This window comes from Myotis brandtii, unplaced genomic scaffold (genome assembly GCF_000412655.1).
Source record: "Myotis brandtii unplaced genomic scaffold, ASM41265v1 scaffold277, whole genome shotgun sequence".
Taxonomy (NCBI): domain Eukaryota; kingdom Metazoa; phylum Chordata; class Mammalia; order Chiroptera; family Vespertilionidae; genus Myotis; species Myotis brandtii.
This window is the reverse complement of record NW_005360548.1, coordinates 1,402,662-1,415,796: the sequence shown is the minus strand read 5'-3', so window position 1 is coordinate 1,415,796 and position 13,135 is coordinate 1,402,662. Positions and strand designations below refer to the sequence as shown.

The window sequence follows — 13,135 nt, the reverse complement described above, 5'->3', positions numbered from 1 at the left end:
AAGCCTTGATTGTTGTAGTTAATACTTTGACCACCACGACAACCGCGCCCTCAGCCACCAGCCCGCTTTGCGGCGCACCTCTGCACCTTTGTATTTTCCACACTGCACCTCCTCTGAGCCTAGGTATGCTGTTCTCTTTCCTTCTAGTTGAAGAGTCTCTCCTCAGCCAGCCTTCCTGTGGTTCTGGGTGATGTCCGTTCCGTCTTTTAGTTGTATTTTTGAAGTGGTTGTTTGCGGCAGCAATCTCCGGTGTTTACCTATGCCGCCATCTTGGTCTCTCTCCACCACTTGGGAATCTTAATGCTGGAAAACATTCCGATTTAATTTGTTTTTTATTTATTCTTTTATAAACTTTAACTTTTTAAAATGACTCCTAAATGTGTTATTAATTGAATGAGCTATAATTTATTGAAAAGTTTATCATGATTAAATTATAACTTATTGAATTTTATTATTATAAATAATTTTTCATTTTAATGTCCCATGTTGATTGATGTATGTTGTAAGTTGACCATGGGGGTGAAACTTAAAGGCTAAAACTGTTTTTCCAAAAGGTATTTGTATCTTATATTTGGTTTCATTTCCTTAGTCAATCTGACCACAAGAACCCCCACACCCATGGTTCTTTGCTTTGCTGTGACAATGGGAGGGGTCAAAAGAAAGAATTTTATGGCTTTTCTAGTCAGGTTTCAATTTGCTATGGGAAAAGCTTTAAGTGATTCCAACTGTGAACATGCCCCAGCTTTGACTATAGTGTCTAAAAGATGAAAGAAGCATCCCCACCCCTCCTATCTGTCATGATTTATTCATGGGAAACTGCAAAATCGCACCCCCGAAAAGCCCCGACAAATCTTAGATTTAACAATGACAAAGGACCATTAATTGAAACTTCCTTATGATGACTTGCAACCTGTATTTACTTAGAGCGATTCTCTCTTTCAGTTCCAAAACTCCCACAAATTCCAGATGAGGCCACATTTGGCAGAGTAAGACTGAAGAACAGCCTTTTTTACAGTGTCTTTCTCAGGTTATAGCCTTATATTGCTTCCATAACTTGATTCCCCATCTAAATAAATACACAAATAGAACACATACAAGCAAATACCTTATAGTTATCACATATACACCAACCCTCTTGAGGATTTTCAGGGGCACAAGCATCTTTGGGAATAACCTTACAGAGGATGCTCAGGGACAGCTGCTATGCAGAGACCTTGGGTGGCTGGGAATGACCCCAGTTGCTGTCCCACGTGGCTGAAAGACCTCCATTCTCTATCTCTTCAGAGCCACAGAGAGAAAAAGAAGCCTCACTGGATGGAATGAACTGTTGAGTGTGCAAGTAATGAAAACATGATTTTGTGTCAATGATGATTACATTGAATACGTACGTCCCTGCTTTAAATTCCTATTTCAGGCTTTGAACTTGAAAAGGGTCCTCAGTCCTCCACCCCAGGTAAAGAATGAAATGTGGCTGAAGTCCCATCACCTGTTCTTGTGCCTGTTCTCAGACAGGCCTAGAACCAAAGAACACAGAAATCAGAGTAGAATTTAAGATACTCTCAGCTTTCTCTGAGTCTAAAGGAGAAGCAAGGACTCATTTGGATTCACATGGATGCCTAGGGAGACATGAAAAGGTGTGGCTGGATTCCAGGTGTGTGAGAGAACAGTGCACTATTGGCATGGGCAGAGCCAAGGGTCCTACTGGGGAGTGGAGGTGACACAAAGACGTTCTCTACCTCTATCTGCAAGTCTGCTGAGGATCAATGTTGGGGTCCAACCCCAACAGGTCCAGGGGTCCCCAAAGGTGTGGACGGAGTCGGCGAAGATGGAAAGACACGGAGACAGCGTTCAGTTGATCAGCAGCCTAGCCAGGATCTCTAGCCAGGAACTCCAGCCAAGTTCTGGTCAGGATCTCCAGTGAAGTTCTGGTTAGGATCTTCATCCAAGTTCTGGTGCCATGTTCTCTTGCTATCTCCAGCCAGGTTCTCCAGCCAAGATCTGTAGCCAGGGTCTCTCGCTAGGTTCTGTTTCTAGGTTCTGTCTCTAGGTTCTTCAGCCAGGTTCTCTCGCTAGGTTCTGTTGCCATGTTCTATCTAGGTTCTCCAGCGAAGTTCTGTAGCCAGGTTCTGTCCAGGGTCTCCAACCAGGTTCTATCCAGGTTCTCCTGCCATGTTCTCTCACTAGGTTCTCCATCCAGCTTCTCCAGGTTCTCCTGCCATGTTCTGTCTAGGTTCTCCAGCCAAGTTCTATAGCCAGGTTCTGTCCAGGATCTTTTGCCATGTTCTCTCCCTAGGTTCTGTCTCTAGGTTCTGTCCCTAGGTTCTGTCCCTAGGTTCTGTCTCTAGGTTCTGTCTCTAGGTTCTTCAGCCAGGTTCTCTCGCTAGGTTCTGTTTCTAGGTTCTGTGTGTTGTTGTCTTGTTACATCTGTATTTATACTAGTTGATTCCAATCTATCAATCTCTATTCCAAAGGTTAGGGCGTTTCTTATCTCCATTCCAGGGAGTAAAGATTATGTAGCTTAAGCGTGATTGTTCGTAGTTAAAGTGATTAACTACCCGCCTGGCACTTAGTTAAGGGGTTTCATTCCCTCCCTCACTTCAGGGGAAAATTCCTACCTGGGGAAACAACCTTTCTCGGAGAGGTGACCTTGGTTAAAACACATAGCGCCAAGAAGGGGAGCAAACATATTAAGAACAGTATGCCATATACGCCAGGTCCCTTGAAACATATGCTGTGCAGATGTTTCTTCTCTGCAGCGACTGTGTCAAGCAGCAAGGATGGACCGGCTCCCGGCAGATCAATGTCCATGCTCTCCCCAGACCTCTGGAAGACAGTCCTTACCTCCAGGAAAACCAATTCTTTGCCATTGTTCAAGTAAGAAGAATGTGCATCTTTTGGGTGTGTTCCATGCTATTGTATACATACTTAGTGAGAGGCATGTAAGCTGGCCTTTAGACTCACTCACACACTCACTACTTCACCCTTATTTGTGCATTTTTCCTGCTACTCTTTCCTCACCCACAATTTCTTCACTGAAATTTCTGCTGCATCACAAACACATCCTGCTCAAGGACAGGTCCAGATGCATGTAGTGATTGATTCTATTTGTGACGCTCCACCGATTCTCATGCTGGAAATCTTTCTAGAAGAGGCTTAGAAACTGGAATGAAGCCAGAGGGTGGAGCTTCTAGGAATCATTTATAATCTGCCACTTGTTGGGGTCCAACCCCAGCAGGTCCAGGGGTCCCCAAAGGTGTGGACGGAGTCGGCGAAGAAGGAATGACACGGAGACAGCCTTCAGTTGATCAGCAGCCTAGTCAGGACCTCTAGCCAGGATCTCCAGCCAAAGTTCTGGTCGGAGTTCTGGTTAGGATCTGATGTTTATTGTCTTGTTACATCTATATTTATACCAGCCGATTTTAATCCTGTCAATTTCTATTACAAAGGTTAGGGCGTTTCTTATCTCCATTCCAGGGAGTAAAGATTATGTAGCTTAACTACCCGCCTGGCACTTAGTTAAGGGGTTGTATCCCCTCCCTAACCTCAGGGAAAAATCCCCACCTGGGGAAACAACCTTTCTGGGAGAGGTGACCTTGGTTAAAACACATGGCACTAAGGAGAGCAAACATATTAAGAACAATATGCTATATATGCCAGGTCCCTTGAAACATATGCTGCGCAGATGTTTCTTCCCTGCAGCGACTGTGTCAAGCAGCAAGGATGGACCGGCTTCCAGCAGCCACTTACAGAGCTCACACACACAACTAGACACAATTAGGAAGAGCTGCCCAACAGGAGACGCAACAATGGCAGTGGTACAGGTGAGTTGAAGTGGCACAGACTTCAGTGATCCCAGGTCCCGTAAAGGAAGGAGGAAAGAGTGCAAGATTGTTTAAGATGAAAATATTTGGGGTATTTGGTAATTGTGAATGTGTGGAAGAGAGACCCTTGGCATATGATGATGGAATCCTTATGGGGAATTGTGTGTTGACCCTGGGCCAGTGTAATCCAACGCCAGCATTTGGTGGTGTCTGACTGAGTGTGAACTCTATTGAGACACTGTGACTTTGTGTGGGAAGTGAACAGCTGACTGGGATGAGGGACTGTGTGTGTGGTGCAAGGGGTGAGATTGCACATTTGTCTTTATGACTGTGTGTGTGTGTGTGTGTGTGTGTGTGTGTGTGTGTGTGCAGCTGGGGCAGAGGTTGAGCAGTTGGGAGTGTTGGCAGGTATGTGATATGGTGATCCCATGTCTCTGTGTGACTCTGTGTGGTTCTCTGTGTGTGATAACCTGTGACTGCGTGTTGAATTGTGAATGTCTGTGTCTGCATGTGAGTGTTCTCCCCTACGTGGTAGTGACTTTTAAGTAACTGTATGTCTTTCCGTGAGTATCACTGTGGGTCCTGGTGGGCAGAACTGGAGGGCTTGAGGAGAGTGGGTTTCCCAGGACTCCTCCCTGAGCGTTAATGAGAGCAGAATGAGCCAGTCCTCAGAGCCTCTTCTCAAGAAGCCGGAGGGGAGGTGAACTCAGACTGTGGGGCACTGGATCTCCTGTCTAGGTCAGCACCCAGTGACCCCTGCTCCTGCCTCAGGTCTCCTCCCCAAGTCAGTCCTTCCTCTGTCTTAAAAACAACAACAAAAAAGGGTGAGCAGATCCTGACTCTGGGGAAGGTGGTTGTGGGAATTGGTTTCAGAGAATGGATCACCTGGAGATGGAAGGAACAAAATCAGCTTCAGTCCAGACAAAGCTTACAGTAGATACCAATGAACAATGTGTACATTTTCTTTAATTACTTTCATCAATTACTGCCCGCCACCCTGTGTGCAGGTACTGGCTGTGTCCTCAGTGACTTGTGCATGTTCCTGAAAGAACATGCGTGTCCTTGAAAATTCTGGTGCATATATAGCCCACACACAGGCGTCTCCTTTTCCATGATCATTGCTCTCTCTTTTAACAAATGTTTTTCATTGGAGTGAGTATATATATTTTTATAGTTTTGTCTTGTCTTTACAGTTTCAGATAGGAAATGTTCAGAGGGTGGTACTTCAGAAAGGGCCCTTCCCCTTTGGCTAGGTCACCCCTCTTTAGACCCTATACATACCAGTGACCAGGTTAAAGGTTTTACATCTGTTAGCTCATCTGTTACTGAGAGCTCCCTCTGAAGTAGGAATTTCTGATAATCCTCCTTCTACTGAGGCGACAAAGGCAAGGAGAATTCAAGTAATTGATCTACGGTCTCACTGCTAGTAAGAGACAAAATTAGAATCCAGGAGGCCTGGTTCTTGAAAGCTTGCTTTCAATGACAATTCTCTGATTTCTTCACGGACACGGGGTCCTGACTGTGATGAGGTGGGAAGAAGGGGGCCCTCGGAGTTTGTCCTTTGATGTTTATCCTGCTTTGCCACTAGGTGTTGTAGGAGGGGAGACCACACCTGGCTTTGTCCCTCTCATCTGCTCTCTTCTCCCATGGCAGGTCCCATACACAAAAATTTCATCCTTGAACATTGGTTCTTCAGTGACAATCAAAGGGACACCTGCCATGTCTTTCGTGTGAGTACTCTATAGCCTATGGTGGGAAAATGAAGAAGTGAGGTTATTGTAGCTTTGGAGGTCACTTCATGCAAGAATGATACTGAAATGTGTAATTAGCATAATGGTAGCACAATGCGGTTGCAGTTCCTGGAGACCCATCCGGTGCCAGGATTAAACCTACAGGTGCATGTCTGTGGGTAAGTGTTGAAGTCTGGGGGCTGGGGTCACTCAAGCATTGGGGCTGAGGTTTATTATCAAGGGACACAGTATTTCCAGGACATGAAAAGTAGCCCCAGGCCAGAGACTGCTGCTCGGTGTGAGTCCTGGGCTAAGAGATGAGGCATCTCCCCACCCTGGGCAGGACGAGCTGAAGCAGCCCCACAGGGACAAGTACTGCAGTGTCACTCAGGAAGGCCTTCCTTCCCCCAGGAGGAGTTGGGGAGGGTGTGTATGTGTGTGTTGAATGTGGGCCCCCATGAGGAAGGGTCCTGCTCCACATGCTGCGTGCTTTGCCTTCAGCATGAGCCCAGAACTGCAGGTGGATTTCCACACTGGAACTGAAGAGGACTCAGACATCGCCTTCTATTTCCGAGTGTACTTTGGCAACTGTGTGGTGATGAACAGCCGTCAGTTTGGGGACTGGAAGTCAGAGGAGAGATACGATGGTATGCCTTTTGTGGATCGCCAACCATTTGAGCTGTGCATCTCAGTGCTGCAAAATGAGTACCAGGTGAGTGTACCCAGGAGCATCCACTACATGGGCTCTAAGGGCTCTCTGAGGGGGACACAGCTCTCCCTGGCCTGGCTCCCAGAGTCCCTTGTGGCTCATCTCCTGCCCCTCTCATCACAGAGCACCCTCTGCTGGTACTGCCATGCTCAGGTCAAGATCAGCTCACATGCCTGAATTTCCTCTATCTTCACTTGCAGCCATGTTTTCTACCTGTGCTGTCATTCTTTGTTTTCATGTAGGATATTGTTAAAATATGCATATAAATAATTATATTTAGTTTAAAATTGAGTGTTTTCTACATTCCTAAATCCAGTCTCTCTCCAGAGCAACAGTTACTAGTCCTTTTGTCCTCTTTACAGAGATATTATATGCTTGTACAAGTCTATCATCTATCATCTATCTATCTATCTATCTATCTATCTATCATCTACCTATCATCTATCATCATGTATCTGTATCTGCTTTTGTTTCTTTTTAAATAAATGATGTTATACGTATTTCTAGTAATCACACATTGAGGACTAGAGTTTATTTGTTGTAAAAAAAATGTATGTTAGATGCCCTAGCTGGTTTGGCTCAGTGGATAGAGATCGGCCTGCAGACCGAAGGGTCCTGGATTCTATTCCGGTCACGGGCACATATCTAGGTTGCAGGCTTTTCCCCGGACAGGCTCTGGTCAGGGCATGTGCAGGAGACAACCAATTGATGGGTTTCTCTCACATTGATATTTCTCTTTGTCTTTCCCTCTCTCTTCCACTCTCTTAAAAATTAATGGAAAAATATCCTTTGGTGAGGATTTAAACAAATATATAATAAAAAATAATAAAATAATAAAAATGTATGTTAGAGAAATAGTTCTGCTTGAGATGTCCCCACATTATTTAATGTTCACCTAATATTCCAATAGAAGCATTCTCAGAATGATTTAACTTGACCCTTACTCATGCACATTTAGGTGGTTTCCATATTTTGCTCTCATGATTGAAGCTGTATTCTATATAACATTTTTGTCATTATCAACCTCCCAGTGCTTATATGGGAGGATAATTTCAGAGAAATGAAATAGCTGGTTGAAGAAGTGTGTGCAATTTAAATATGAAAAACTAAGACCTTAAAAAGTTGACTTTTTTCCCATAGCCATGGTAATAAAGTGTATATTTAAAAATTCTGACCTTTCTAAATGGGGAAGCAAAAAATTAACATCTTTTTATGATTGAAGCCAGCTATCTTTTCATATGCTTATAAGCTGATTTAAATTATCCTAATTTAAAATCATATGTACAATTCTACCTCTTTAAGAACACTCAAGCCCTAGCAGGTTTGGCTCAGTGGATAGAGCGTCAGCCCTCAAACTAAAGGGTCCTGGGTTCAATTCCAGTCAAGGGTACATACCTGGGTTGCAAGTATGATCCCTGGCCCTGATGTGTCTCTCTCACATCGATGTTTCACTTTCTCTCCCTCCTCCTTCCACTCTGTCTAAAAAGCAATGGAAATAAATATCCTCGGGTGAGGATTAAAAAAAAAGAAAGGATACAGACACTTAGGATTCATGAGACACAGTTCCTGGCCATGAGAATCTTCTAAGCTAGAGAGAGGGCCTGGCAGACATAGACAATGCAACAGGAAGTGGTAGCACTTCAGTGGAGGAATAAGAGAATCTCAGAAAATAGAATGAACAACTGTCTGAAATAGTCGCAAAATGTAGGTTATAAAAAGAAGCGCGCCTACTGACTTTTGAAATGTGACTGAGAGTTTCTGGGTGGATGGTGTGTCTATAGGATAGAAGTGGAAAGAAAGACGGTAAGTCTGTTTGGTGGCCTACTGTATTTATGATACATTCCCTTCCAGATAAAGATCAATGGCCGTCAATGTTACAAGTTTTCCCATCGACTCCCGCCACAAAGTGTGAAGATGATCCAGGTGTGGAGAGACGTCTCGCTGAGTTCAGTGAGTGTCCAGTAGGGAAGGATGTGACCAGAATCCCCGTTGTCAAGGAGATCCCTCCACCTCAGTGACCCTGTGATTCCCAGAGCTGGCTAACAACATGGGTTCTCACCCTTCCCCCACACTTGGTCATTAAAACTCCTGAGAACTTAACAAGATTTGCTTCTTTCTTCTGAGGGAAAAAAGAGAAAAAAGATTAAGTGCTCAACACTAAAAGGGGCATGAGAGTACTGTGGGAGAGGTCAAGGAATCAAAGAGGACAAATACTTCTCGGACACATGGAGTGAGGGACAGGGTCATGAGATGTCTGAGAAGACACTGGTGACAGTATCCTTATGTGGTTCTTACGATATGTCAGACACTAAAGCAAAATCCTTCCCCAATTTCAGGCAACTAAACCAAGATATTAGGTATCTGTCTCAAGCCACAAAGCTATAATTGGTAGTTGGGGAAGGAACTTTGTATTCGGAGGACAATCAGGTGAGATTTCTTAAATCTTTCTTTATTCCAAGGATGTTTAATATATATATTTTCACTGTGCCTGGCTTTGTGTGAGATGCACTGGGAAAAATAAAGAAAATGACAAGGCCAGCACTTAAAAAGTTTTCATCCAAGAAATAGTTGGAAAACCAAGATTTACCTCAAAGAATCTCTTTTTCCTATTACTCAAACAATTGCAAGATTTTTTTCAATTTATGTGGGCAGAAACCTGGGACATGTTTGGTAATGAACTGTTATGATTTTAGACCAGGGAGGATAAAATTATTGTTAAAACAAGAACAATTTATACACGGGATGCAGGGACCTGACTCTGGCTGTGATGCCCCACAGAATCGTTGCAGAATAACAAACCTCTCCAAAATATATTGTTTTAAAACAATAATTTATGATTCTGTCTCCCAGTGTTGCAGGTGTCCTGCACTCATATGGTAGTGCATTTTGTGGTTCTAATCAGATGGTAGTGGGAAGTGGAGTTTCCTGATGGGCGCTTTCCTCGTGTCTGACTCTTCACTTGAGCTGGATGAAAGAGCTGGGGGCTGGCTGGTTGTTTCTCTTTACACAACCTTCATAGCTGTCTTAGACCTCATCAGCTCACTCAGGCTTCATGGCTTCCATAGTGATCCCTTGAAAAGCCCCAAGCAGAAGGTGTAAGGTGTAATAGGACCTCGCTCTAGAAGTCATGCAATGCCACTCCCTTCACATCCTAGTGTTCAAAGGTGAGTCAGAGAGACAGCCATAATCATGTGGAGGAGACTACACTAGGGCACGGGTATGACTTGTGGTTCATAGAAATCATCCTAAGAGACTAGCTACTGTTCCACCCTCAGGCCCCAGAGACGTTCACACTTCCCACAAACCCAAAACACTGATTACTTTCTATGGAATTTCCAAATGTAATACAATTACAGCAATAAGCTTGGGACAGAAGTCCAGCACCTCACCATCAAAATCAGGGCCTGGTGCTCATGAAGTGAACTGATTATAACTTCTCAGGTGCAGTTCCTCTCAATATGTGCACTAAAGGGACAAAATGCCTGCCTCATACATGCCAGACATACGTGCTGAAACAGACACAGAAAAAAATGCAATCCACACCTCAATTTTAATAGGCAGCCATAGGAGGTGTATAGCAGCCACTGCTTCATTTCATATCTGAAAACCAGCCAGGCTCATATCTACCTTTTTCTTTGGAATTGTTTCTCTGCAGTAATAGCGTCCACCCTCCTTTCTCAGCTTCTTTGAGTTCCTGCCTAGATGTCAGAATGACTATTCTAGGGGCTCTGATAATCAGCCTCTTAGCAAGTCTGGAGAACCACTTAGGAGACACATTACTTAGAAGAGATTATTCATAAAAATAGCCACGACAGATTTAAGAACGTCTTCTGGAAATAGCCTCTTTCTCCACAAGGACTACCTTGGGCATCAATCACATGATCTCTCACCATGTCCATTGCCACAGCGTCTTCTTCAACTCCAACCTTCTTAACTGGAATGCTTCTTTCCTTAGCCTTCCTCCAACCTAACATCCAGAAGCCTTGAAGTGGCAACACATTGCTAATGGCACTGTTCAGATTTTAGACCAGGGAGGATAAAATTATTGTTAAAACAAGAACAATTTATACACGGGATGCAGGGACCTGACTCTGGCTGTGATGCCCCACAGAATCGTTGCAGAATAACAAACCTCTCCAAAATATATTGTTTTAAAACAATAATTTATGATTCTGTCTCCCAGTGTTGCAGGTGTCCTGCACTCATATGGTAGTGCATTTTGTGGTTCTAATCAGATGGTAGTGGGAAGTGGAGTTTCCTGATGGGCGCTTTCCTCGTGTCTGACTCTTCACTTGAGCTGGATGAAAGAGCTGGGGGCTGGCTGGTTGTTTCTCTTTACACAACCTTCATAGCTGTCTTAGACCTCATCAGCTCACTCAGGCTTCATGGCTTCCATAGTGATCCCTTGAAAAGCCCCAAGCAGAAGGTGTAAGGTGTAATAGGACCTCGCTCTAGAAGTCATGCAATGCCACTCCCTTCACATCCTAGTGTTCAAAGGTGAGTCAGAGAGACAGCCATAATCATGTGGAGGAGACTATACTAGGGCACGGGTATGACTTGTGGTTCATAGAAATCATCCTAAGAGACTAGCTACTGTTCCACCCTCAGGCCCCAGAGACGTTCACACTTCCCACAAACCCAAAACACTGATTACTTTCTATGGAATTTCCAAATGTAATACAATTACAGCAATAAGCTTGGGACAGAAGTCCAGCACCTCACCATCAAAATCAGGGCCTGGTGCTCATGAAGTGAACTGATTATAACTTCTCAGGTGCAGTTCCTCTCAATATGTGCATTAAAGAGACAAAATGCCTGCCTCATACATGCCAGACATACGTGCTGAAACAGACACAGAAAAAAATGCAATCCACACCTCGATTTTAATAGGCAGCCATAGGAGGTGTATAGCAGCCACTGCTTCATTTCATATCTGAAAACCAGCCAGGCTCATATCTACCTTTTTCTTTGGAATTGTTTCTCTGCAGTAATAGCGTCCACCCTCCTTTCTCAGCTTCTTTGAGTTCCTGCCTAGATGTCAGAATGACTATTCTAGGGGCTCTGATAATCAGACTCTTAGCAAGTCTGGAGAACCACTTAGGAGACACATTACTTAGAAGAGATGATTCATAAAAATAGACCACGACAGATTTAAGAACATCTTCTGGAAATAGCCTCTTTCTCCACAAGGACTACCTTGGGCATCAATCACATGATCTCTCACCATGTCCATTGCCACAGCGTCTTCTTCAACTCCAACCTCTTAAATGGAATGACTTTCCTTAGCCTTCCTCCAACCTAACATCCAGAAGCCTTGAAGTGGCAACACATTGCTAATGGCACTGTTCAGGCCTTTCTTCTGGGTTTCATTTCACACTGGAATGAAATTTCCCCCTCACTACCTGTAAACTCCTGAGTTCTGATTAGGCACAATCTTCTCCTTTCAAATACCAAAAATAGGTGTCCCCCCATTGCCTCCCATGTCCTCACCTTCCCAAGCAAACCACATTCTGAATTTGTTTATCATTCATTGTTTTTATTTATGATTTTATAGTCAACTACAGGCCTGATGCACGAAAATTCATGCAAGAGTAGGCCTTCCTTCCCCAGGCTGCCGGCACTGGCTTCCCTCTGGCACCCGGGACCCGGGCTTCCCTCCTCCAGCCTCCGGCAGGCACCCAGGACCCAGGCTGCTTCACTCCTCTGGCCGCCCTCAGACACCCGGAACCCGGGCTCCTTCCCTCCTCTGGCCGCCCGCAGACACCCGGGACCCGGCCCTCAGGCCCCCGCTTTGCCAGGAAGGATGACCGGAATAAGTCTGGTCTAATTAGCATATTACCCTTTTATTATTATAGATGTCTGCAAAACAATTATCAAGAAAACTATAATTTAATAGAAGACCTGACCTCGTGGATACACACACCTTATTAAAGGAGAATCATTTAAAAAAAACTTTATTGTTGAAAGTGTTAAATATGTCCCCTCTTTTTCCCATTGACCTCTCCCACTCTGCCCCCACCCCCAAGCCCAGGCCTTCACCACCCTATGTCTGTGTCCATTATGCATATACGTGTATGAGTTAATTGGTTGATCTCTTCTCCCTCCTCCCCTGTCTTCCCTCTGAGGTTTGGCAGTCTGTTCCATGGTTCTGCCTCTGGGGCTATTTTTGTTCATCAGTTTATGTTGTTCATTGGATTCCACATAGGAGTGAGATCATGTGATACTTATCTTTCTCTGACTGGCTTATTTTACTTAACATAATGCTCAATGGAGAATAATTTTTAAAAGATTCAAGTTCTCGCCCTAGCTGGTTTGGCTCAGTGGATAATGCGTCAGCCTGCAGACCAAAGGGTCCCTGCTTTGATTCCAAACAAGAGCAAGTACCTTGGTTGCAGGCTGCTCCCAGCCAGGCCCTGGTTGGGTCTCGTGCAGGAGGCAAGCAATCAATGTGTTTCTTTCACATCGATATTTCTCTTTCTTTCCCTCTCTCTTCCAGTCTTTCTAAAAAACAATGGAAAAATATCCTCAGGTGAGGATTTAAAAAAAAAGGTAGAGATATTTCTTCTTATAGAAAAAGATAAATAACTGGTTTGTTTAGACTGAAGTTGACCCATTAATGTATTTGGAAATGTCTCTGAGTTTGACAAGATTTGGATCACAAACCTTTTTCAAGAGTTGTGGATGTATTATCCAGCACACTGAAGATCAATCCCAGCCATATCCCCTCAATTAGGGCACTTGGGGAAGAGGTATTCATCTAGACTGCTGGGGTGATCCTCCCTAGGTAAGGAATATCCTATCTAATAAAAGACAAAAAGGGTAATTGTCCGTACCTTCGCTATGCTTCCCATTGGCTAATCAGGGCGATATGCAAA

The 13,135-nt window shown here is 44.2% G+C and overlaps 1 protein-coding gene across 1 annotated transcript; it reads left to right on the top strand.

Moving 5' to 3' along the window:
• The first annotated feature begins 6,016 nt into the window (after window positions 1–6,016).
• Window positions 6,017–8,352, top strand: LOC102241656 (galactoside-binding soluble lectin 13). Its single transcript, XM_014541740.1, has 2 exons — window positions 6,017–6,263; window positions 8,112–8,352. The coding sequence occupies exons 1-2, from the start codon at window positions 6,054–6,056 to the stop codon at window positions 8,223–8,225; spliced, it is 324 nt and encodes a 107-aa protein (XP_014397226.1). The 5' UTR covers window positions 6,017–6,053; the 3' UTR covers window positions 8,226–8,352.
• The last annotated feature ends 4,783 nt before the right edge of the window (window positions 8,353–13,135 follow it).

What these genes read in the sequence shown, in the direction of transcription:
- LOC102241656 (XM_014541740.1), top strand. Translation starts at nt 6,054, where the DNA reads ATGAGCCCAGAACTGCAGGTGGATTTCCACACTGGAACTGAAGAGGAC. An exon ending in TGCTGCAAAATGAGTACCAG is followed by an intron (nt 6,264 to 8,111) that starts GTGAGTGTACCC and finishes ATTCCCTTCCAG; the next exon opens with ATAAAGATCAATGGCCGTCA.